Below are 24,914 nucleotides of genomic sequence, written 5' to 3'. Positions count from 1 at the left end.
ATATACGGAGCCATGGCCACTGGTCTCACCTTAATTCAGTAAGGTTAGAGGCCGTGGTGACTGATCGAATTCAGCCTTTGTTTTAAACTACTTTCATAAACGAAACTTACTTTACGCCTTTTGTTTGATGATGAATGATGATAACCCTTGAGACCTTAAATACATACTTTTAAACCTATTAAGATGATTTACTGACTTAGTATTATTTGCCTTAGGTTGAGGACCTTCGGACCGATTACTTGCACACCTTTCCCGACTACTACTTTACCGCTACATATCATTGTGAGTTATAGCATTCCCTTTTTACTTTTACTTATTTTGGGAACTGAGAATACATGCGGATTTTATGTTTTACATACTAGGAACGAGTACTTAAACTTATATATGTGTGGGTTATACAACGGCATAAACATTCCCTTTAGCTCGGTAACGTTTAATCATTGGTTTTTGAACCGTGAACGCGAATCTTAGATATGGATCCATAGGGTTTGAACCGTGAACGCGAATCTTAGATATGGTCCTCAACCGTAGCATGATATTGTAACATCCGTGTTACATCCGTCCCACATCGGTTGGAGAGGGGAACGAAGCATGCCTTATAAGGGTGTGGAGACCTTTCCTAGCATGACGCGTTTTGGGACCACAAGTGCAGCAGATCCCATGAGAACTCTACAGTTAAGCGTGCTCAGGTGAGAGCACTACCAGGATGGGTGACCTACTGGGAAAGTGCTCGTCGTGTTTGGTCGCCAAGAAAAATCCGTGAGCAACCGACGGGGGAGACAAGGGTACGTCCCTATCTCTGCAAAGCGGACAATATCATACTACGGGGAACGTTTTACCTGGGGTGTTACAGAATGGTATCAGAGCCAGGCCCCGGACCAAACGTGCATAGCGAGGACGCTGTGTCCCATTAGGGGGGAGGATTGTAACATCCGTGTTACATCCGTCCCACATCGGTTGGAGAGGGGAACGAAGCATGCCTTATAAGGGTGTGGAGACCTTTCCTAGCATGACGCGTTTTGGGACCACAAGCGCAGCAGATCCCATGAGAACTCTGCAGTTAAGCGTGCTCAGGCGAGAGCACTACCAGGATGGGTGACCTACTGGAAAAGTGCTCGTCGTGTTTGGTCGCCAAGAAAAATCCGTGAGCAACCTACGAGGGAGACAAGGGTACGTCCCTATCTCTGCAAAGCGGAAAATATCATGCTACGGGGAACATTTTACCTGGGGTGTTACACATATGGTACTCTATCCATCTCCTCAACATCCTCCTTTGAAGAAGGGCAATCTCTATCAGTTAGCTTAAAGTTGGTAGTAAGAGGGGAACTAACCACTTTAGCATTCTTCATGTTGAATCTACCAAGCACCTTTTTAATGTATTGCCCTTATGATATATGTAACGTCTTAGCACCTCTATCTCTAGAAATCCGAATGCTAAGAATCTGTTTTGCTGGCCCCAAGTCTTTCATAGCAAAAGACTTGCTCAATTCTTGCTTCAACTTCGCAATTCTTTCAATAATTTTACCAACAATCAGCATATCATCAATGTATAGCAACAATATGATGAAGTCATCATCACCAAACCTCTGAAAGTGTAAGACCCTGTTCCTGTTTCAGTTGAATGGGACACCGTCCAAGGTTTGGGACGCCGTCCAGTAAAGAAGTGTTGGACGCCGTCCAATATGTGGGACGCCGTCCAAAGTGTCTGACGGGCCAGCTGTGTAATTTTAAGATTTTAAAAGGGGTATGTTGGTCTTTTCACTTGGTGGCCAGTTTTAAGCCACAAATGGGCAAGGTTGAGCTCATTCAACCTTATCTTCACCAACACAAACACTCTCATCCTTATCTAGAGAGAGAGTAAGAGTCTAGAGAGAGAGAGTTTGATTTGGAGAAGAAGGAGTCGGATTCTCACCAAAGCTCGGGTTTTAAAGTTGTTAATCTCGTTCTTGGCTACGTTGTGGTTGTATTGGTAAGTTCTAACTCCGAATTTCATTGTTTGAGTTGATGATTCAAGTTAGGGTTTGAACTTATATCGTTGAGAAACCCATTTTTACTCTTGAAGTGAGTTTAGTGATACTAGTAATCGGGTTTATTGTTGTTGTTGGCGGGTTTTGGGTTGGAGACCGACTTGACCATGGTTAGGGTTTGTAATTTGGGTATAATCGCTAGTGTTAGTGATTTTGAAAGTGTTGGAACCCATTTGGGGGTATTTGGTTGATTAATTTTGAAATGGGTCAAAATTAAGGTTTGTATGTCAATTTGGGCAAAATAAGTGTTTAACACTTGTGTTCAGGTTTAATTGGAATATTAGGACCATTTTCACTTGTGTTAGTGATTATTGGTTAGTTTGGGCGCGGTTTATGCTTGGAAGTGCATTTGGGTCGAAATTGCACTAAGTATCAATTGGGTTGGTTTGTAAATCCACCCTAATTGTGTTGTTTGTATTGTGATAATGGAATAGGTACTTTCCATTAACGTGTTGCGGATTTGTTCGGTTGCATTCATTAAGACGACAAGGTGAGTGTTAATATCCTTTGTGCATATGTATGTGTAGGATGGGTTCGGGTCGGGTGAAGTGGTTCTCGGTTATAGAGCTCACTTCACATATAGGTGGATTTGATGGACTTATGTAATAGGTCCAATTGGCACGGTTGTGCGTTTTGGTTGACCACCTTTAGCGAGGTGCACACTTCGTGTGTACGTTATCACATGAACTTATGATGTAGAGTTACATAATCCCGATGTAGTGGGATTGGTATTGAGTTACGGTTGAGTAACCCCGATGATGTGGGTATTGATGAGGTAGTGAATCTCGGGTAGTGCGGATTCATGATGACTCGGGTTGTTCGGTCATCTTATTGATGAGGTAGTGAATCTCGGGTAGCACGAATTCACTAAGGCACGAGTAGTTCGGACAACCTCGGTTGTTGAAGTGGTGAAGGAAGTGAATCTCGGGTTGTGCGAATTCACTAAGGCTCGGGTTGTTCGGCCAACCTTCATGGGTTTAAGGTTAAGGGGTTAACCTTGTTGTATTTATCGGATGTATTTTTTATATGCGTATATATACTTATTGTATGTTGTAGCTAATCTTACGGACTTGGCTTGGTGGTACATTAGGAATAACCTTGCTTAGTTATGCTCGGATGCTGTATGTGTTTACTATTTGTGTGTTGGTGATGCGTATTCATTTTATGCATATATATGTATGTAGTATATTCTCACTTACTAAGCTTTAGCTTACCCTCTCGTTGTTTACATTTTTATAGATTCGCGTGGAGGTGGTGGCTCGGGTAAGCATGAGGACCAGTGGACTTGCGTAGTTGCTTAGAAGACGTGCTTTTAGATTTGATTAGGATTGGGTAGCCCCAATCACCATGCTCGGTCTTTGTTTTTGTGTTAAAATTTATATGGTCGAAAACTTGTATTTCGTACGAAAGTCGTAAAATGGCCGATGTGGGCCCGGTGTCGTAAAACTCGGTTTTATTGTGGAAAACTCTTAGTTTTAATTATTATAACATATTGTGAATGTGTTGTCGTGTGAAAGTGTCAGGAAGCGGGTTTTCCGCTCGCGTAAAATTGTAAAACTGATCATAATATTTTAGTTCATTTGAACGCCGTCCCAAAGGCTTGGACGCCGTCCAGTCCTTCAGAGTTGGACGCCGTCCAGTTACTGTCTCACAAATTTTTTTTAGGGCGTGCTTTTGGTTGGATAACGGATTGGGTCATTACAGAAAGAAAACACAATGATCTGAAGTTGTCTTTCGGTAGCCTTACTTTCCTATAACCGACTCAAACTTCTTATACCACTGTCTCGGTGCTTGCTTCAACCCATATAGACTTTTCTGTAGTCTACAAACATAATCTTCTTTACCCTTGACCTGAAACCCTTCAGGTTGCACCATGTAGATTTTCTTATCCAAATCACCGTGAAGGAAAGCAGTCTTGACATCCATTTGTTCAGCCTCAAGATCAAGACTAGCAGCTAACCCAAGAACGACTCGGATAGATCCTATCTTCACAACCGGTGAGAAAATCTCCTCAAAATCAATACCCTTTTTCTGGCTGAATCCTTTGACAACTAACCGAGCTTTGTACCTTGGTTGAGAAGTATGCTCTTCTGACTTTAGTTTGAAAACTCATTTGTTTCTCAAAGCTCTCTTGCCTTTAGATAACTTCACCAGCTCATAAGTATTGTACTCTTGTAAGGAATTCATCTTATCTTGCATGGCTTCAACCCACTCCTTCTTACGCTAATCTTTCATAGCTTCTGCATAACACTCTGACTCTCCCCCATCAGTGACTAATACATACTCATCAGCAGAATATCTACCAGAAGGATGACAGTCTCGGGTAGACCGTCTAAGTGGGACAAATGGGGAAATATCTGGTACTGGAATCTCTACCTGCTTCGGAGCATCATTATCATCAGTACCATGTTCATTATCATGAACATAATCTCCAACATGTGAATCAACATTTAGTGGAGTAACCAGATCCAAATCAGCAAGATCAGCACTATGTTGATGAACTACCTCTGTCTCCATCTTCTCAACATCTTTCAACATCTGATCTTCTGAAAACACAACATCTCGGCTTCGTACAAGTTTCTTTTGAACTGGATCATACAACCTGTACCCAAATTCATCTTCACCATAGCCGAGGAATACACATGGCTTAGTCTTCCTTTCAAGCTTTGACCTATCATCTTTAGGAACATGAACAAATGCCTTACATCCAAAGACACGTAAATGACGGTAAGAAACTTCTTTGCCGCTCCAAACCCTGTTAGGAACATCAAAATGAAAAGGAACACATGGGGTTAGATTAACAATATGAACCGTCGTATTTAAAGCCTCACCCCAAAAGGAACTAGGCTACCCTGCATGTGTAAGTAAACATCTGACTCTTTCAACCAAAGTTCTGTTCATCCTCTCTGCTAAGCCATTCAACTGAGGTGTTTTTGGAGAGGTCTTCTGATGCCGGATACAATTCTCCTTACAATAAGCATCAAATCTTCCAATGTATTCGCCGCCATTATCAGTCCGAATACACTTGAGCTTCTTCCCCATTTGCCTTTCAACTAGGGCATGAAATTCCTTAAACTTTTCAAATACTTGATCCTTTGACTTTAAGGTGTAACCCACACCTTCCTGGAATGATCATCAATGAATGTAACAAAGTAGGAACATCCACCAAGTGTCCTAATCTTCATAGGCCAACAAACATCTGAATGCACTAGGTCAAGTACGCTCTCCATTCGAAAAGGAGAATGACTCTTAAACACAACTCTGGTCTGTTTCCCTGCCAAACAGTGAGAGCACTTACTCAAATTAATATCACTAACACCCGACAACACATTCTTCTTAAATAAGATAGACATCCCCTTTTCACTCATGCGGCCAAGTCTTTTATGCCACAAATCAGTAGAGTCAACACTGTCCACAGCGTTAACAATGTTTTGGAGAATCTTTGGACGCGTAATGTATAATTTTGAGTCTTTCTTGCCTCTTCCACTATCATAGAACCAAGAGTTAGTTTCCAAATACCATTATCAAAACTGCTATGATAACCATCATCATCAAGAATGCCTGTTGAAATGACATTAAGTCTCATTTCCGGAACATGTTTTACATTATGCAAAACCAACTCCATCCCCGTGTCAAATTTCAAACAAACATCTCCAATACCAACGATTTTTGATAACCAGGCATTACCCATCCTAGCAAATCCATAGTCACCTGGAGTGTAAGATGAGTAGTGGTATCTACATGTTGCAACATGACATGTAGCACCACTATCAACAATCCAACTCGTGTGATCATGAGTAAGATTGATCATATCATAATCAATACAAACAAAGAACTCATCCGTGATAGTATTAATTTCAACCTTATCATCACCACCATCACTTTTCTTTTGTTTATTCTTATAATTTGCATTTTTCCTCTCGTGCTTCAACTTTGGACAATAATACTCTGTGTGCTCCTTTTCATGACAATTATAACACTCAACATTAGCAAATTTACCTTTGCTTGAGCTGCTACGATGATTGCCTCTTTTACCATGACATCTACTATGACTTCTCCCCCGCATTTCTGTGACCAAGATATCTGACTGTGAAGAGGAACCTTGTGACTTTCTTCTCATCTCTTCATTCAACAGACTACCCTTAGCCAATTTCATGGTGATAGTACCATTAGGTGCAGAGTTTGACAATGATGTCCTAAAAGTCTCCCAAGAGTCCGATTATGTACCAAGTAACCAAAGGCCTTGAACCTCATCCTCAAACTTGATACCCATTCATGCAAGCTGATTTATAATACCCTGAAATGCATTTAAGTGATCTGTAATAGGAGTCCCATCATGAATTCATGATACTTCAAAGCCATCATCTGCTTAATTAAGAACAACTTGCTATTCCCAGTCTTTCGTTCATTTAACTGCTGAAGCTTTTTCCATAAGGCTTTAGCATCATTCTCCCCGCTGATATGGTTCACAACATTATCATCAACCCACTGCCGAATATACCCACATACCTGTCTATGCAAAATTTTCCATTGAGCTTCAGATTTACCCTCAGGCATACTCTCAGTAAAAACAGGTAAACAATAATCTTTCACATAAAGAAGATCCTCCATATTACCTTTCCAAACATGATAATTTGAACCATTTAAACTAATCATTTTACTTGTATTAGCTTCTATCTTTCACACAAGTCAAATCAAATAACCTAGCTCTTGATACCAATTTGATGGGAAAATAAATCACAACGGAAAATCTACAAAGCGGAAACAAACAGTCGTTTGACAAATATTTTCCGACTCGTATGAAACCGTGAGGATGCTAATAAATAAATTATACTAAATACAATTCAAATCAGCCCCAAATCAACAAATTAAAGGATAATTGAGCAAACACAAAGACACAAGCTTTTTACGTGAAAAACCACTCAAAATCGAGAGTAAAAATCACGGGACCCGTAGGCCACTTAAATTCCACTATCACCAACAAGAGAGTAATATAATAGGTCTTCTCTAGATCAACTAGAGATATACAAAATCATCATACTCTTGAACTATTACAATCAACAAGTATATGAAACAACCTAAAGACAAAAGAGAAATTTTCTCACCCAAAAACTGCTGCTGTTCAACCTACTGTAAATCGAGCTACAGACCTTTTTAGACGAATTCAACGGTTGAAAACCTTGGCCCAGATGTCAGGAACACGCTGTCCAAAAATGGTGAATATTTAACGGTCGGATCTCCGGGGATCGTCACTTTTCCGAGATGCTGTAAGTGTAGACGGGAATTTGGGGTTTCTCTCTTTTTCTTAATCTCTCCACTCTCTTATTATGTACAATGGCTACATACTTGAGGTATATAAATGCCCTAATGATACAAGGCCAAGTTAACCTTGAATGTGCCTAATTGTTGGGCTCTGGTCTTGAGTTAATACTTCCCTCATATTTGAAAACCCAAATAAAAACTCAACATTTGTGACTGTGAGCATATCATATCTGATTCTCGGCGAATGTAGGCATTTTCTCAACGTTTGATGGTTGTCGGAATGGTTTGGTTCTACCGGCTCTTCGAGCAACTTTGGATATATCCTTGGTTATTCGTTTTGTTTGCTGCCTTGTATCTTTAGTTCCACCCTGTTGGTAGCTATATCGTTTAATTTTGTTTGTCATGTTTTCGTGTTTGTTGCGGATGTTAACTATGATTATTATTTATTGTTTCAATCCATGTAAGGCCCGTTTATTTGTATTAAAGTTTTTCGAATATAAAAATATTCATTCCATATACCTAATTTTTCCGAACAAGGTCACTTGTATCTCGAAAATACACAACAATGAGCAACAATAATCAGTCCTTAACCTCCCTTCTCCCAACCGAAACCCTAGATTTAGAAACCGGTTTATCTCTAACTCCCCGGTTCAAACTCAACCTCACCATCTACCGGTCCGACACTTCCGTTAAACCGCTCGATGAATGGCAACTCAAAACCTCCATAATCAACTTCCTCAAATCCACATTCTCCGTCACCGTTCCCGAACACGATCTCCATGTTCGTAAATTCAAAGACTTGAAAAAACGTAAACGTGAGGATCCTGTTGCTCGCGGTACGCTGTTTATTCGTGAGTTAGGGTTTTTATCGAAATATAATGGTGATGAACAGGAAAAGAAGGTTAATGAATGGAAGAAGAATGTTGTTGCGAAATTGGATGGAATTGAGTTGAGTCTTGCTGGAGTTAGGTTTAAATTGAGTGTTGATGTTCCGAAATCGGATGAATTTGATGAAATTAGGAAAGAATGGGAAGAAATTGAAGCTTTTGGTGCAGACAGAGGTTTGTATTTTATTTAATATTTTTCTAATTTTGTATAATCTAGGTTAGGTTTAAGTGATTGCCAACTTGAACTAATAGCTAATATAAGTTGTGATCTTAAGCCTATTAGTGAAAAAAAAAAAATTTGAGCTAATCAGCTTTGAAAAATTTCACTAAGCTGAAAAGGCTGTGAAATTTTGCTTAATCAAACATTATTTAACAACTTATCTGTATTAAATATTTCAATAAACTAATAAGCAGTTAAACTAGGCTTAACCGAATATACCATTTGTTTTTTTTGGAATGATTTTAAATACCTATGCTTTCATTAGATGCCGATAAGAAGGTTAGTGTTTGGATGGAAATGGTTATCTGCTTATTTGGAATGAAAATCTGGGTTTCAGTAAAAAGTTTGGAATGTTTTTATGGGTTTCAAAATGTCAAATACGCGATGTGTACACTGTACTTGTTTATGTGTTTCAATGGTTGGAGATTTTAGAAATTGGTCAGAATACTAAAATGCTACTCAACTGATGAACCTGTACAACTAATGCATAGGAATAGACTTGAACCCATGACCGATAGGTTAGGGGGTGTTCTTAAAGTTAGGCACTTGAATATAGGAAATGAAAACTAATTACCGAGTTGATTAAGTGATTTTTATTGCAAGCAAATGAATTTTAGCACTTAGTATGCATCTCCCAGTATACTAAGTCCTTTATCAGTCAGCCCCTACGTAGTTGTTAAAGTTCTGATTGTAGACCAACACAATTTATTCTATCCCGCAATCATGACTTGTGGTTCTGTGTTTTCAATCTGCGTGACTCGTTTAAATCGATATAGTTATCGTTTGCATTTTCTTTGTATAATATTAAATTAAATATAGCTTTGTTGTAGAAGTGCTTGTTTGTCTAGTATCTTGATTACATTAAACATATGTCAATTTATTCCATCCCACTCTTAACAGCACTTATGACTCGAGGTTCTGTTTTTTGAGTCTGTGTGATCTACTCGTTCAGAAACATATATCTATCATTTGCGTTTACGTTGTAATTGTAATTAATAGGACCATTAGTGTGATTGTAGACTTACTTATTGTTTTAGTATCTTATTTACGTTTAATACATGTAAGGTGTTTGGGCACCTGCTAGTTTCTGCGGTTCCTCATTTTGGGTGTTTTTTTTTTGGGTCTATTTGTGAGTCCTTTTTAAGTCGTGTATATGCAGATTCTATATAAAGTTCTTTGCTTTATGGAAACGTTTAATATATGTAAGGTAACTCTTAAACGTTATGTCCTGAAACTAATTACACTTTTGGAGATTCATGTTTGGTATTAAACAATGAACAGGATATTCGAGGGGTAGAAAAAGGGAACCTGACACAATTGTGCTGAGAGGTCTTCCGTCGCGTTGGTTTGCCGAGACTAGAGTTTCATCTAAGCCCTCAATGTTGGTTACTCATACTATTTTTTCTACATTAGGAAAGATCAGGTGTGTCTTTGACTCTTTGTAGCTGGCTTCTCATATACTTTGTATATGTTTATCTGAAATTTTTATTTAAGCCTGTACGATCCGCATACGATAGACACGATTATTGCGGAAATATGAGATGGGGCTTTCATGGGACTTGACTTACTTGAGTAGTACTTAAAATACTTGTAATAGAAATAGAAATTGTTGTGTATTTACAAGAATTATACTCGTTGATTCTGATTGATATCATCACCCTTCCTTTCCATTTATTTGACATAATCGCGGATGTCTTTAAGTGTGCTAATTATTACTTACTCAGGGTTAATGATATTTACCGATCTTAACTATGTGTTGATACTTTACTTTGGCCGCCATGTTGGTTTTATTTGTTAATGCATAATGTCCTTATTTTATGGGAAATTTCGGCTATGCGTCTCGGAGGCACGTGATTTATAGTGATTTCATTACTAGAAAGGTTTTGTTGAGTTCTATTAGGGATCTTGAGAAGCATCACTGTATGCATGAATGGAAATGGATCAATGATAATTCATATTAACCAAGGTCGAACTGATATTTGATACGATATTAAGAGGTACATAACCTTTTGCAACGGGAAAATTTTCCGTATCCCATCATATAGATATCTAGGCATTCTTGAACTCTTTTTCGGTCATCAAGACCCCTAGATTTAGACACATAGTCGATGGATTTTTCAACAAGACGAAACCCTAAATTTTGGGCAAATTGACACACAACACCTTCAAAAACGCACACAAACAGAAGGCTGGGTATGGATATTTTTATGTTAAAAAATATCCATCCATATAGAAGGTTTATATGTGTTTTCAAGGCACCATGTGCAATTTACCCTAATTTTTGGGTTTCGTATTGTTAAAGAATTCGACGACTTTGTATCTAAATCTAGTGTTCCTGATGCTCGAAGAAGAATTCAAAAATGCCAAGATATCTATATGGTGGGATATGAAAAACTGTCCAGTTACGAAAGGTTGCGTACCTCTTGATATCACATCAAAAATCAGTTCGGCCTTGTTTAATATGAATTAACATAGACCCATTTACATTCATGCATGCGGTGATACTTTTCAGATCCCTAAGAAAACTTAACAAAACATTTCTAGCTTTTGCAATCTATTATGACAAAATATCTTAACAGGAATCTTGACGTTGCTGAAGATGATGGTTTTGGCAAAGATGAAGATAATGAAGACATAGTTCCCGGTCTTCAGTGTAAGATTGTGGTTCGGTTTGAGGATCATAAGGAGTTTTCTAAGGCCTTCAAGGTGTTATGTGGGAGGTCACTGCAAAAGGTAGACATTGATTTTCACTTGTTACTAGTATTTTTCTAACTTGATAAATTAATGGCTATTATGTGCCTATTAGTTTGTAAAAGCCATGTTTGCTATACAACTGAAACGAAATGCATGATGTACGTTATAATTAATATGAATGTCGAGTCATTGTTCTAATAATTTTGTCTTCAGCAAGGATCACGTTTAATGGCTGATTATGAAGTAACCTGGGACAAGGACGACTTTTTTAGAAATGCTAGAAGTCAAAATGAAGCAAATAGTAGATCAATATCAAAATCCTATGATGGCAATTATAGAAGTGAAACTGTTAGATATCAATCGCACGTACCTCGTTATTCTGAAAACAACAGCCGCTCAAAGAGATTCAAGGTTTGAAGCTAAATAATATCATCTCACTCATATAAAGTGTAACATCAAATTTGGGTTTTTAATTATTCATGTTTCTAGAAATATACCTATTAATGTTCTGTTTGAAATACAGGAATGAGGATTATATGGAATGAAGGGTGATCATAAGTTTAATTTTATAAAGGAGTTTAATGACTGTTTTTGAACCTTCATATGGTACGTGATTATTGCTGTTATGAGCTTTAATCTTGTCCCACTTTGGTGTATCTCTAAAATGCTCGGGTGTTCATGTAATTCGCAGGCTTAAAGTGCAACTGTACTTCCCTTCATGCTTGATGACTGCTCGATGCCTTCGTACGCTTATGTATGAACTCTCATACATCTTTTTATAAATTATTTGAGATTTGAGAACTGATGTAGAATATTGGGTTTTGTATGTTACGCTTTCTGGTAAAATCTTTTTATGCTGAACAATGCAGAATTTCTAGTGGCTTTATTGGTCTTTGTTTCTTAAACAGAACCAATGATACATTAAATTTAGCTAATGTAAATATATAGATCAATCATGCAATTCTAGTTTCTACATCTATTGGTGTTAATTGATAATGTGGGAAATTAGCGGATTGGTATCGGATTGGGTGGGTCAAACAACGAGTCAATATGAAAGAGTACGAAACATGCATTTTATAAATATTGTCTACATTTTTCTGTTATATATAATCATTTGATACCAAATGGTTTTTGGTGGTTTTTGGTGGTTTTTGGCCTGACGGTATCAAAATAACTCAACAACTTTGTGGTTGTGAGTCTGAGTTCTAAAGTGGATTATTCGTGATATGAGAGTGTTTGCCGCTAAATTTTTTTATTATAATGTTGATGGTTAGGTTATGGTTACTAACTGAAACCTTATGCACATTACGGCAAGTAGATTACGGCAAGTAGCTGGCCACGAATATGTACAAACATGTAGATATCGTTTATATCTATCGAATTTATGACATGCATTCTATATTTCTATATTTGTAACTTGTTAATTATCACCTTGAATAACAATTTTGTTAATTTCATATGCCATCATTAGATTTTTTTTCTTTTTTTTCTTTTTTGAAAAGCAAAGACATTTTATTAAAATAAACTTGAGAATTACAACAAGGAGGACCAAAGGGAGCCTCAAGATTAAAACTCACTGTACATGTGTATAAATTTACAGGTGCCAAACCCATTGCAATTGATACGCTAGGCAGAAAACTCGTGGAACTTAGATAAATTTATGGATTAAAGCCAAAAATAGGCTACAAACTTACACAAATGTACCGATATCGCTCACAAACTCATTTCCGTCCTACTGTGGCCTACAAACTTTCAAAAAATGTGCTAATATCAACATTTTGGCATTTTGACATGTTACATACCAATTTTGACCTGCTATTTTTTTTATTTTTTTTAGAGTTAAGATCCAATCCACGAACGACACGTGTCAATTTTGACATGTTTAGCCGGTAACAAGTCATTTTTGTTTACATTGGTACACTTTTTGAAAGTTTTTGTTTACATTGGTACACTTTTTGAAAGTTTGTAGGCGACAGTAGGACGAAAATAAGTTTGTGGGCGACATCAGTACATTTGTGTAAGTTTGTAGTCTATTTTTGGCTTTAACCCTAAATTTATCAGTTAACTCAAAATAAATAATCTTATCATAGTTAACCAAATCTACAACACTATAATTTATGATCGTCAAAGGCATAATAACCAGTTAATAATTAATAATAGATTTATACAAAAACGAAGTAGATTACTAAAACATAAATTCCGTATAAATCCACATTTACTGGAAAACTTGTCCAAACGACCTTGAAATGCCAACTACTTAGCCCGACATTCAAGTATGTAACGAAAAAAAAAAAAAAAAATTAGATATGTACTTGGATCATCAACCATCCAAAACTTCAAAGTTTAATTCGACAACCAAAAATTTATAGAAACATTAGTTAATATTCTTCAAACTCGATCAAAAACTTTCTTCACCATTTTCTTTGGCCGTCTCTTCAGATTTTCAGATGTCCGATTAATTGAAGGCACCATATACCACCCTAAAGAAGTACATAATATCGCGAAAGACCTTTCGAAAAACACCAAAAAGACTAAAATCAAGATCAAGAAAAAAGGTAAACTATACCAAGGCTTCCACCATTCACCAAGCTTTTTTCTCAATTGACCAACACTAATCAACCTTTTGTAATTATCAAAGAATGGTACTTTTGTTGGTTGCACCACCTTTTCATCTGACACCTCATGTTTAGGAGATTGTAAACTTGTTTTTGTGTTGTCAAGTATATGTTGATGTTGATTATCAATGTCTTTTTCTTGTTTTCTATGATCTTTGATCTTGACAACAATTGGTTTCACATCATTAGAATTTGAGTACACAAATCGAATCAACGAGATATCTTCCGACCCTTTTTGTGTATAAATCTTTTGTCTTTTCCCATCAAGATCAGCCAAAAGAGCTTCAAATTTATCAAGACCACGATTCGAATAAGGATTATTGTGGTCTTTTTTGCTTCTACTACAAAAACTATGCCTTCTTTTTGTTAATTTCTTTTTAGGAGTTGGTGGAATTGACCAACTAGCTACAAAATCATCTTCTTGGTTGGCAAAAGATCCACACATGAAAGCCATATATATGTAAATGGTATGGTTTTAGGTTCTTGTATCTAAAAGTTTATGACTAAGGTTCAATGTAACTGATAATGACAAACCAATGAAAGAGGTTTTTGAAATATATAGGGTGAAGTTTATGTGAAAAATGAAGAGCATATAAAGAAGGTTCTGAAATGGTGGTTTGAGTGTTTGACTACTTGGAGAAGAGGTAAAGGATTGTGTATACATGTTAATTAATTAATATAAATATTTTAATATTAAAACTTAAACTTACAAGAAGAGAAGAATAATTGGATGGTTTATAAAATAATTAAACATGGGTGACCCACATGGGATTTTGTAAGGACTTTGATTTAGTCAATTTGTTCTGGATAAATTTACATTAATCTACCTGGCTTATATTTTGTTTATGTTCCATCCATGACAGGAGATCACGAAAAATTAGCATATTTTAATTTTAGTTGATTTTTTCTTTAATGACCGTCGTGGCCTATAGCATTCATGTCTCACTAGTATTTCAACAATTTTGTTCATCCTTATTTTCTTTTTATTTTGAAAAGCAAACAAAATAACAATTTCGTTTATCTTGCTAATGTTTATGTCGACCCTTAGTTTGGTTAAGCTTGATGTGTTAGGTTTACGCTGGCCTTAGTTTTGCTTTAACTTGGATTTTGGAAGCTTAGTTTTTTCATTGACATTTACCTTGGGTTCGTCGACTTTGTTGTATGTGTTTTTTCGGACATTATCATTTTGATGGTGTTTTCAAGTTTTATATATTAGCTTTTATTTCGCAAGAAAAAAAAAAAGGAAAAAAAAAGAGAAAAAAATAAACTTTTATTGGTTAAAAATTACTAGTTACTCACTATATTCTTTTATCCCCAAAGTAATAAATAAGAAAACTGTTAATCATAATTTCATTTTTAGTACTATTATGAATATGAATATGAATATGAATATGAATATGAATTATGAATATGAATATGAATTATGAATATGAATATGAATATGAATATGAATATAGTACTATTATGAATATGAATATGAATTATGAATATGAATATGAATATGAATATTAAAAATTATAAACTTGGGTTGAATTTTTTTTGAAGTATAAATATTTTTATAATACTTTTCATCCTTATTTAAAATTTAGTAGAATGTTTAGTTTTATCATTTTAGAAATATTACATAATAAATAAAATTATTTAAAGTTAAAGTTAAAAGAAGAAAAACCTTTAAAATTTAGAAAAGGGAAAGAGTATATATTAGTTGAATCTACGGTGGCATATTTTATGTAAATTCTAGATGGACTAGTTCTACATTACGAGTTGCGTAGCTAATGATGTCAGTGAAGATATTGTATATGCAAATGAAGCAAAAATAAGGAAATAGACATAATTGTTTTAAAAAAGTAGTCAAAAATAATTTAATAAAGCGTATTTCTTGTGATGAAGTCAATCTTGTATATTTTAATAGATCTCTATTTTGATAGGCTTGTATAGTTGTATGCCCGATTTCCATCCCTTAAATTTCGTGGGTCACGTGACTCGTTATCCACGGTTTGACTTGAAGACGGCAATTGACAAAAATATAACATAAGTGCATAACCAACTCGCTTGGGAGGGAGGTATTTGTTGCCTTAGAAGCCGTGACACCCGGGATGTAAAAGAGCTTATCATAACTCAATGTGAAAGCGTGGTAATCAATTGATTATTTTGTATATACATACGAGAGAGAAAATTTGAAATTTTGTTTACGTATTTTGGTACGACAAAAGAATTAAGGAGTATATTTTATGCAAACTAAGATACGATAATATCTCGTAAATGTTTGTTCACTGACAAATCGTTGTGGGTTCAGTGGATTCGTTCTTTTTTTAACAGCGATATTGACATCGAATGTTCTCATTTGTCACCCCAACACACGTTAGAGAGGAAACCCAATTCGCGGCGATGTTGGCAGTACCATCGATGGTTGGGAAAATCCCCCAGAGACCTTCCCAAATCGCATTGATGTTGGCAGTACTATCAAAGATTGGAAACTCCCTGCTTTGAGTGAGAATCGAACCTGGGTTGATAGTACCCCAAGTTGGATCTCAGCCCCATACCACTCAAGTCAAACTTTGGTGGTTCAGTGGATTCGTTCTTACCGTTTAAGGGGTCTTAACTTCTTGGATGCCCCAATTGTAGCTGGAGCTAGTTTTAGTTGGCGTATGATTTTGACTGTGTGTGATGTGGTGTGATTTCGTATCTCTTTTGAGTGCAATGAGAGATTTGTGATGTTCTTTGTGTATGTCTGTACTGGACATGCATGATCATCTCTTCTTTAAATACAAATATGCGGCTCAAGTATATTGACAAGTGTCAAAGTTCATATAGATCTCCAGTTGGTGAATAATTCGTGGAAAAATGTGCTCGTTCCCTTGATCTTATAGCTGTGAAAGATTAGATATCATTGTGGCGAAGCTTGTGTTTGCTGCTACTGTGCACTTCATATGGCAAGAAGTTAACAGTAGATTATTCAAGAAGAATAATAGGTCGGCGAATCAAATGGTTTCAATGATTATGTCGATCAAGAGGAAGAATTTGACACGGGTTTGCTTGATGATATCACCGGATTCCTTAGTCATTCGGTATTATAGAATGCTTTTGTTGTTATTGGTGTGTTAAGTTATTTTTATTTGCTCGTTGATTTTTTCTTGTGGTTGTTCGATTTTGTTAGTGCATATTTTGTAATCCCTAGTTCCATGAACTTTAATGTTTTATTCGATCATGTAGTAACTTGTAATATTGTTAAACGTTGATTGTCGATTTGTTACTTTATATTTGTAAACGTTTAAATGTAATATGTAATGTTACTCGACAGTCGACCGACTGACATAGTCAGTCGACCGACTGTCATGCACTGTCGACCGACATACGATCTGGGATATTTAAGCCAAGTTAATCTCCACTAATTTGGTTAATCACTTTACATTTTTTTTCACACACATACAAACAGTTCTATGTCCGGTTTCACTCAATTTTCATGTCCAAATACCACAGAATGTCAGTCTAGGCTTCGTGTTTATCAAGATCTAATCTTGGTTTGACTCGTACGAACCCGAAAACCCATAGATATTCGTTTAAGCTCGTTCTAGTGTTATTCCGCCTCTAGATCGTGTTAGGTTGATTCTAAGATCCTCTCCCAGCGTCTACAAAGTGGTATCAGAGCTTTGGCTTGCTGAATCAATTGTTTTAAACGAGTTCTTGGTATATTTTTGGGTCAAAATTGGTTTTGGATTGAATTTTGTATACTTTTACGTTAAACTTTTGGTTTTAATTGCTTTAGTGTGATGCCCCGTACAAAATCATCGTGTACGAATCATCAACAACAGGATCATTACAAGGTTAAGTACTATATGCTGTAATTAAAGAAGTTGCATTCACGATAAAAAGGTGATGTCATAACCGACATCAAATGTTTTACATTTCAAAAGCATGCTTCACTAAGTAGAAGCAAATAATAAGTGTATGTGACCACAATGGTCGTTACAAGTCATAGTTCAAAAGTACGAATGTTTGAATGTAAAATAAAGTAGTTCATGCGATGACAACTCTAAGCAGCGGGTATCTACAGCACGACTAGTACACAGCGGAAGCTAACCTCAAGCACCTGAGAAAAACATGCTTAAAAACGTCAACACAAAGGTTGGTGAGCTATAGTTTAAGTATAACAGTATGTAAGGTAGGCCACGAGATTTCAGTGCTACAAAGAGCGTTTCAAAACAGTATGATAAAGTATATGTTAACCGTGGGCACTTGGTAACTAACTTAACGTTTATACCCCCTGAAAGTACACTTGGAAAGTGCGTATGTATACGAAGTATTAAACACTCGTTAAATGCTAGCGCTACTAGCCCGAGTGGGGATGTCAAACCCTATGGATCCATATCTAAGATTCGCGTTCACGGTTCAAAAATCAATGATTAAACGTTACCGAGCTAAAGGGAATGTTTATGCCGTTGTATAACCCACACATATATAAGTTTAAGTACTCGTGCCTAGTATGTAAAACATAAAATCCGCATGTATTCTCAGTTCCCAAAATAAGTTAAAGTAAAAAGGGAATGCTATAACTCACAATGATAATGTAGTCGTAAAGTCGGTTCGGAAAAGGTGTGCAAGTAATCGGTCCGAAGGTCCTCAACCTAAGTCAAATAGTACTAAGTCAGTAAATCGTCTTAATAGATTTAAAAGTATGTAATTAAGGTCTTAAGGGTCATCATCATTCATCATTAAACAAAAGGCGTAAAGTAGGTTTCGTTTATGAAAGTAGTTTAAAACAAAGTCTGATTTCAGTCAGTCACCACGGCCTCTACCCTTACTGAATTAAGGTGAGACCAGTGGCCATGGCTCCGTCTATGAGTCCCTTAAGTGTGGTAAAAATTCCAGAAGCAAACTCGTCTTCGTTTGACCGTGGCGACGGTCTAAGTGCGAGTAGGTCAGAAATTTCTGCACAACGTTAAAGGACATAGTGACGATCGGAGGGCCATAAATCCCAAACCGTAACTCGGATTAAGACGAGTCCTATATGAAAAGTTATATACTCGAAAAGTTCTATCTAAAAATCAAGGTTAGAACAGCCCAGGTCTACTGGTCTGTTACAGAAACATCAGATCAGTAGCTTTTGGACAGAAACAGTAAGTTTAAAAGGGTTCCGGTGGTCTTGGTGCTTGATGTTCATCATGGTTCTCATCCTTGATGCATATAGCTTCAAGTGTACAACTCATTGATGTATCTACATCATCTTAACCAAGTCTTGACCATCATAACCCTAGTGCAAGTCTAAGACATGAAGCACAACTCACTTAAGAGTTGCATGTAGTTTGATGAACCAAAGTTACATCAAAGTCTTAGGTTTGACACTTACATGAACTATAAGACTAATAATAAGTTACAAACTTGAAAATGAACTTATGAAATCAAGATCTTAAAATGTAGAACATAGTTCTTAGTTAGATCTTGAAGATCCAAGACCCAAAAGTCTAGATCAAGCATAAGTATACAAAGTTATAATTAAAAAAAGTTTCCTTTATATGTTCTTGAACTTTAAAGTTAACTTTAAGTTCAAGATTAATGAGATCAAAGTTAACTTGTAACATTTGACCAACAAGAACATAACTCATGAAATTAAAGTGCAAGAATGAAGTAGTAACTAAATAAACAAGGAAAAAAATGTTCATGTTTGTTCATACTTTAAAGATTCAAACCAAAGTTTGATCTTTAGAAAGTAAACTTTAAAGTTTACTTCATGAACTTCAAGTATGCTTTTCAACCATGAACTTTATAATCTTTTGAAACAAATAAGGTAGAACATAACTAGATAAATTATGTTCTTGTTGTTCTTGTTATAACAAGATAAAGATGAAGAATTAAACTAGTAAGTTTATTCTTGTAACATGAAAGTAAGTAAGTAATAACAAGTAAATAACTAAACAACAACAAAGACAAGTAATCAATCAAGCAACTAACAAAAGATGATGATGATAATGGTAGCCAAGGCTACGGTTTTGGGATGAAGAACAAGGAGAGAAAAGAGCTTTGTCACTTACAAGATTAGAGAGAATAATGAGAGTAGAATGAAAGTAAGTTTGAGAGTGTTTTGAGAAATGAGAGAATGAGAGCAAAATCAAGTGAGTGTAAGTAATGAAAATGAAAACCAAAACACCCCATATTGGAGCCAAAAACCGACGGTTTAGGTGGTCTAGGGGGGAAGGAGAAGTTTGTTGGTTATTAGCATGAAAAGCCTTACAAAAGGTGGGTAAAAGAGTTGCTTACATGGGGATTAAGAGAACTAGATTCCAATTTGAACAAACTAACTAGTTCCATCTTAAATTGATACTTACAAGTGCAAGACATGGGCTACTAAGTCCATTAACATAAGTAGGGTGGGCTTGGAAGCCCAAGTTCAAGAGTCCATAACACTAATAAAGCCCAAGTACAATTAATAACAAGTTAAACCAATTAAAGCCCAAGTAACTAACTAATAGTCTTAGTTAATTAAAATGATTAATAAATTTAATCATGAAAATAAATAATATCTAGAAATATTATTCGTGAAGTTTCGTGTGTCACAAAGATGTTTCGGGCACTTAATAGTCAAGTACGGGCAATCATGGCAACATGTAAATGTAATCACATACATTCGTTTAATCACACGCATTAATAATAATAATTATTAATAAATAAAAGTTGGAATTTCTAGGGTCGTTACATTACCCACCTATTAAAGAAAATTTCGTCCCGAAATTTAAGCTGAGGTAGATGGAGGAGTCGGAAAAAGGTGAGGATACTTCCGCATCATTTGGTCCTCTCGCTCCCAAGTAAACTCGGGTCCTCGTTTGGCATTCCATCGCACTCAGACGATCGGAATCTTGTTGCGTTTCAAAGTTTTGATCTCACGATCCATAATTTCAACAGGTTCTTCCACAAAGTGGAGTTTGTCATCAATAGTAAGTTCCTCCAATGGTATTATCAGTTCAGGTGGAGCAAGACACTTCTTCAAGTTTGATACGTGGAAGGTAGGATGAACTGAACTCAATTGTGCTGGTAGATCCAAACGGTATACAACGGGTCCAACACGTTCCAAGATTTCGAAAGGACCAATGTATCGTGGGTTCAACTTTCCACGTTTTCCAAAACGGATCACACCTTTCCAAGGTGCAACCTTCAACATTACACGATCACCAACGTTGAATTCAAAGTCTTTACGTTTAAGATCGGCATAACTCTTTTGGCGGTCACGGGCAGTCTTAAGTCTAGCTTGAATCTGAGCAATCTTCTCCGTGGTTTTGTGGACTACCTCGGGTCCGGTGATTTGCTTTTCACCTACTTCGGCCCAACAAATAGGAGATCGACACTTACGGCCATACAATGCTTCAAAAGGTGCAGCATTAATGCTAGAGTGATAACTGTTGTTGTATGAGAATTCGGCGAGTGGCAAATGTCTTTCCCAGGCCTTTCCAAAATCAATAACACATGCACGTAACATGTCCTCCAAGGTCTGAATCGTTCGTTCACTTTGCCCGTCAGTCTGAGGATGATAATCAGTACTCATGTCAAGACGAGTTCCCATGGCTTCTTGCAAAGAACGCCAAAATCTAGAGGCAAAACGGGGATCGCGATCGGAGATGATCGATAAAGGTACACCATGTCGTGATACAACCTCTTTGATGTATAACTGAGCAAGTCTCTCCATTGTATCAGTTTCCTTCATCGCTAGAAAGTGTGCAGATTTGGTAAGGCGGTCAACAATAACCCAAATAGTATCGTATCCGCCCACCGTCTTTGGTAGCTTGGTGATGAAATCCATTGTGATCCTTTCCCACTTCCATTGTGGGATCTCCGGCTGTTGAAGTAAACCAGAAGGTCTCTGATGCTCGGCTTTAACCTTTGAGCAAGTCAAACACTTACCAACATAAGTCGCAACGTCCTTCTTAAGGTTCGGCCACCAATACTGTTCCTTAAGGTCGTGGTACATCTTGCCCGCTCCAGGGTGAATCGAATATCTCGATTTATGTGCTTCATCAAGTATCAGGTTTCGTAGATCTCCATAATAAGGTACCCAAATTCTTCCGGCATAACATCGGAGTCCAGACTCCCTAACCTCGAATCGAGAGACAAGTATGTTCAAATGTTCATGAGATATGTTCTCCTCTTTGAGAGCCTCATCTTGGGCTACTCTGATCTGGCTGTTGAGGTTCGAATGGATGGTGATGTTCAGAGCCCTAACACGAAGAGGTGCCGTCCTCTCCTTTCGGCTTAAAGCGTCAGCTACAACATTGGCCTTGCCAGGGTGATAACGGAGTTCACAATCGTAGTCGTTGAGCGTCTCGATCCATCGACGCTGTCTCATATTTAGTTGCTTCTGATCAAAGATGTGCTGGAGACTCTTATGGTCGGTGAAGATAGTGCTCTTAGTTCCATACAAATAATGTCTCCACAATTTGAGTGCAAAGACAACGGCTCCAAGTTCAAGATCATGTGTAGTGTAGTTCCGCTTGTGAATCTTCAATTGGCAGGAGGCATAGGCAATAACCTTTGATCGTTGCATCAGTACACAACCAAAACCACTCTTCGATGCATCACAATAAACAACAAAGTCGTCACTGCCTTTAGGAAGTGATAGGATAGGTGCGGTGGTTAACTTATTCTTCAAAGTTTGAAATGCTGATTCGTGTGCGGGTTCCCAAATGAACTTCTTGCCCTTGTGAGTCAGTGCGGTCAAAGGACGCGCAATCAGAGAAAATCCTTCGATGAATCTTCGGTAATAATCGGCGAGACCTAGGAATTGGCGAATATGCGTCGGAGTAGTGGGGGTCTCCCACTTGCTGATGGCTTCAATCTTGGCGGGATCAACTTTGATACCCTGGTCGCTCACAACATGGCCCAGAAATTGAACTTCCTTCAACCAAAATTCGCACTTAGAGAATTTGGCGTAAAGTTGCTCTTGTCTTAAGAGTTCAAGCACTAATCGGAGGTGTTGCTCATGTTCTTCTTCGCTCTTAGAGTAGATGAGGATATCATCTATGAAGACGATAACAAACTTATCCAAGTACGGCTTGCAGACACGATTCATGAGGTCCATGAACACGGCAGGTGCATTTGTCAAACCGAATGGCATCACGAGGAAATCATAATGACCATAACGGGTTCTGAATGCAGTCTTCATCACGTCACTTTCCTTCGCAAATCGATCTTTGAGTAGACACTCGATCCTTGTAGTTGATCAAAAATATCGTCAATTCGTGGAAGAGGATACCGATTCTTTATAGTCAATTTGTTGAGTTCACGGTAGTCGATACACATACGGAAGGATCCATCCTTCTTCTTCACAAATAACACAGGTGCGCCCCCAGGCGAGAAACTTGGTTGAATAAATCCTCAGTCTAACAGCTCTTGTAGTTGACTCTGTAATTCTTGCATCTCGGAAGGTGCGAGTCTATAAGGTGCGCGAGCTACAGGTGCTGCTCCTGGCACTAAATCAATCTGAAACTCTACAGCTCTCTGCGGTGGCAATCCAGGCAATTCCTCTGGGAAGACATCGGAAAATTCGTTCACAATTCGAACGTCGTTCACGCTCTTCACCTCAGTTTCTACCGCTTTCACATGTGCTAGGACAGCAAAACGTCCCTTCTTCATAATCTTTTACGCTTTCACGCAACTAATGAGGTTCAACTTCGAGGTACATCTCTCTCCATAGATAACCAGTGGTTCGCCATCTCCTTGTGGAATGCGAAGTGATTTATCTCCACAGATAATATCGGCCTTTGTCTTGCTCAACCAATCCATACCGACGATCACGTCAAAACTTCCCAGTTTGATAGGTATCAAATCAATTTCGAAATCTGCACCAGCTATGTTGATAATAGCTCCACGACTAATATGGTCAACTTTTTCAAGTTTACCGTTCGCTACCTCGACAAGCATACTTTCCTTTAAAATAACTAACGACCAATCTATCTTATCGCAAAAATGTCTACATACATAACTTCTATCCGCACCAGTATCAAACAAGACAGAAGCTAAAAGATTGTTGATTGTGAATATACCTGTCACCAAGTCGGGGTTTTCGCGTGCGTCCCTTGCATTAACGTTGAAAGCTCTAGCGTGGGGTGGTCCGCCGTCTTTTCGCTTGTTGGGGCATGCGTTTCTGAAATGGCCCGTCTGTCCACATTCGTAGCACTTCTTAGGTCCATTGGTGTTCGGCTTCCCATTCAAAGTGGTGACCTTGCAGTCTTTCTCGATATGCCCAGCCCGTTGGCACTTCTTGCAAACAACATTGCAATACCCAGTGTGGTGTTTGTAGCACCTTTTGCATTGTGGTAAGGTTCCTTTGTAGTTCGGGTTGGTGTTGGTGTTGTTGTTGGGATTAGGGTTTCCACTGTTGTTGTGCCTCTTGGCGGGGGTTTGATCGTAGTTTCTCCCCCTATTGTTGTTGTTGTGGTTGTGGGGGTTGTTGTGGTTGTTGTCCCATTTCCTCTTTTCACTACTACCGGTGTGACAATCGCTCCAAATCCATATGGACGAACACGTCATTCATCGATTTCATTGCGAGGTATTTGACCTCTATATGATACGTTTTGTAAACATTGCATTCTTTTGAAAAGGCACACCATAAATGAATATTTAAATCAAAGGTTTTCGACATCTGATGATTTCTACATATAGACAATCACTGTAAATAATAGTTTACAATAGTACTTCCGTTGACAATGCAGTCAAAATAATATACATGGTGATGATTTTGTGAATGCAATGTTTCCTTGAAAAATATGCCATGTAAGACTCCATGCACATAGCTTGTCTAACATATAAGCAAACAGCGGAAGACTTTTAGGGAACCTGAGAATAAACATGCTAACAAGTGTCAACACAAAGGTTGGTGAGTTCATAGTTTCAATGTTTTGCATAATCTGTACATAAAGGTGGATCACAAGATTTCAGTTGTTCAATCCAGAAACGTTTATCAAAATATTCTACGAAATTGAGCACCCTGGTAACTAAACTTAACGTATATATAATTTGTACCCTTTGTATAATCATCTTAATAATACACGCAAACCAACGTGTACGCTTCTCAAATAGCATACGTCCGTTAAAAGGCTAGTGCTCTAGCTCGGACGGGGATATCAAGCCCTATGGATCCATATACTACTACTCGCGCCCACCAGTTCTTATAACCGGCAGTTACTAGTTACCAAAGCTAAGGGATTTTCGGTTCAAACTCAGT

The 24,914-nt window shown here is 37.5% G+C and overlaps 2 protein-coding genes across 2 annotated transcripts; one reads left to right on the top strand and one right to left on the bottom strand.

Annotated features, from left to right (window-relative positions):
* Window positions 1-7,825: 7,825 nt before the first annotated feature.
* LOC139857786 (uncharacterized) lies at window positions 7,826-12,039 on the top strand. The gene is made up of 6 exons (XM_071846629.1): window positions 7,826-8,350; window positions 9,678-9,819; window positions 10,976-11,129; window positions 11,304-11,501; window positions 11,614-11,696; window positions 11,782-12,039. The coding sequence occupies exons 1-5, from the start codon at window positions 7,855-7,857 to the stop codon at window positions 11,617-11,619; spliced, it is 996 nt and encodes a 331-aa protein (XP_071702730.1). The 5' UTR covers window positions 7,826-7,854; the 3' UTR covers window positions 11,620-11,696; window positions 11,782-12,039.
* Window positions 12,040-13,478: 1,439 nt separating this feature from the next.
* LOC139859349 (uncharacterized) lies at window positions 13,479-14,159 on the bottom strand. The gene has a single exon (XM_071848141.1). It carries the CDS (start codon window positions 14,157-14,159, stop codon window positions 13,479-13,481), a length of 681 nt encoding a protein of 226 aa, XP_071704242.1.
* Between the last annotated feature and the right edge of the window lie 10,755 nt (window positions 14,160-24,914).

The sequence above is a fragment of the Rutidosis leptorrhynchoides genome, chromosome 7 (assembly GCF_046630445.1).
Source record: "Rutidosis leptorrhynchoides isolate AG116_Rl617_1_P2 chromosome 7, CSIRO_AGI_Rlap_v1, whole genome shotgun sequence".
Lineage (NCBI taxonomy): Eukaryota > Viridiplantae > Streptophyta > Magnoliopsida > Asterales > Asteraceae > Rutidosis > Rutidosis leptorrhynchoides.
Note: the sequence above shows the minus strand (reverse complement) of the source record. Positions and strands in the feature narration are given on the sequence as shown.

What these genes read in the sequence shown, in the direction of transcription:
- LOC139857786 (XM_071846629.1), top strand. Translation starts at nt 7,855, where the DNA reads ATGAGCAACAATAATCAGTCCTTAACCTCCCTTCTCCCAACCGAAACC. An exon ending in AGCTTTTGGTGCAGACAGAG is followed by an intron (nt 8,351 to 9,677) that starts GTTTGTATTTTA and finishes AACAATGAACAG; the next exon opens with GATATTCGAGGGGTAGAAAA. An exon ending in TCTACATTAGGAAAGATCAG is followed by an intron (nt 9,820 to 10,975) that starts GTGTGTCTTTGA and finishes ATATCTTAACAG; the next exon opens with GAATCTTGACGTTGCTGAAG.
- LOC139859349 (XM_071848141.1), bottom strand. Translation starts at nt 14,159, where the DNA reads ATGGCTTTCATGTGTGGATCTTTTGCCAACCAAGAAGATGATTTTGTA.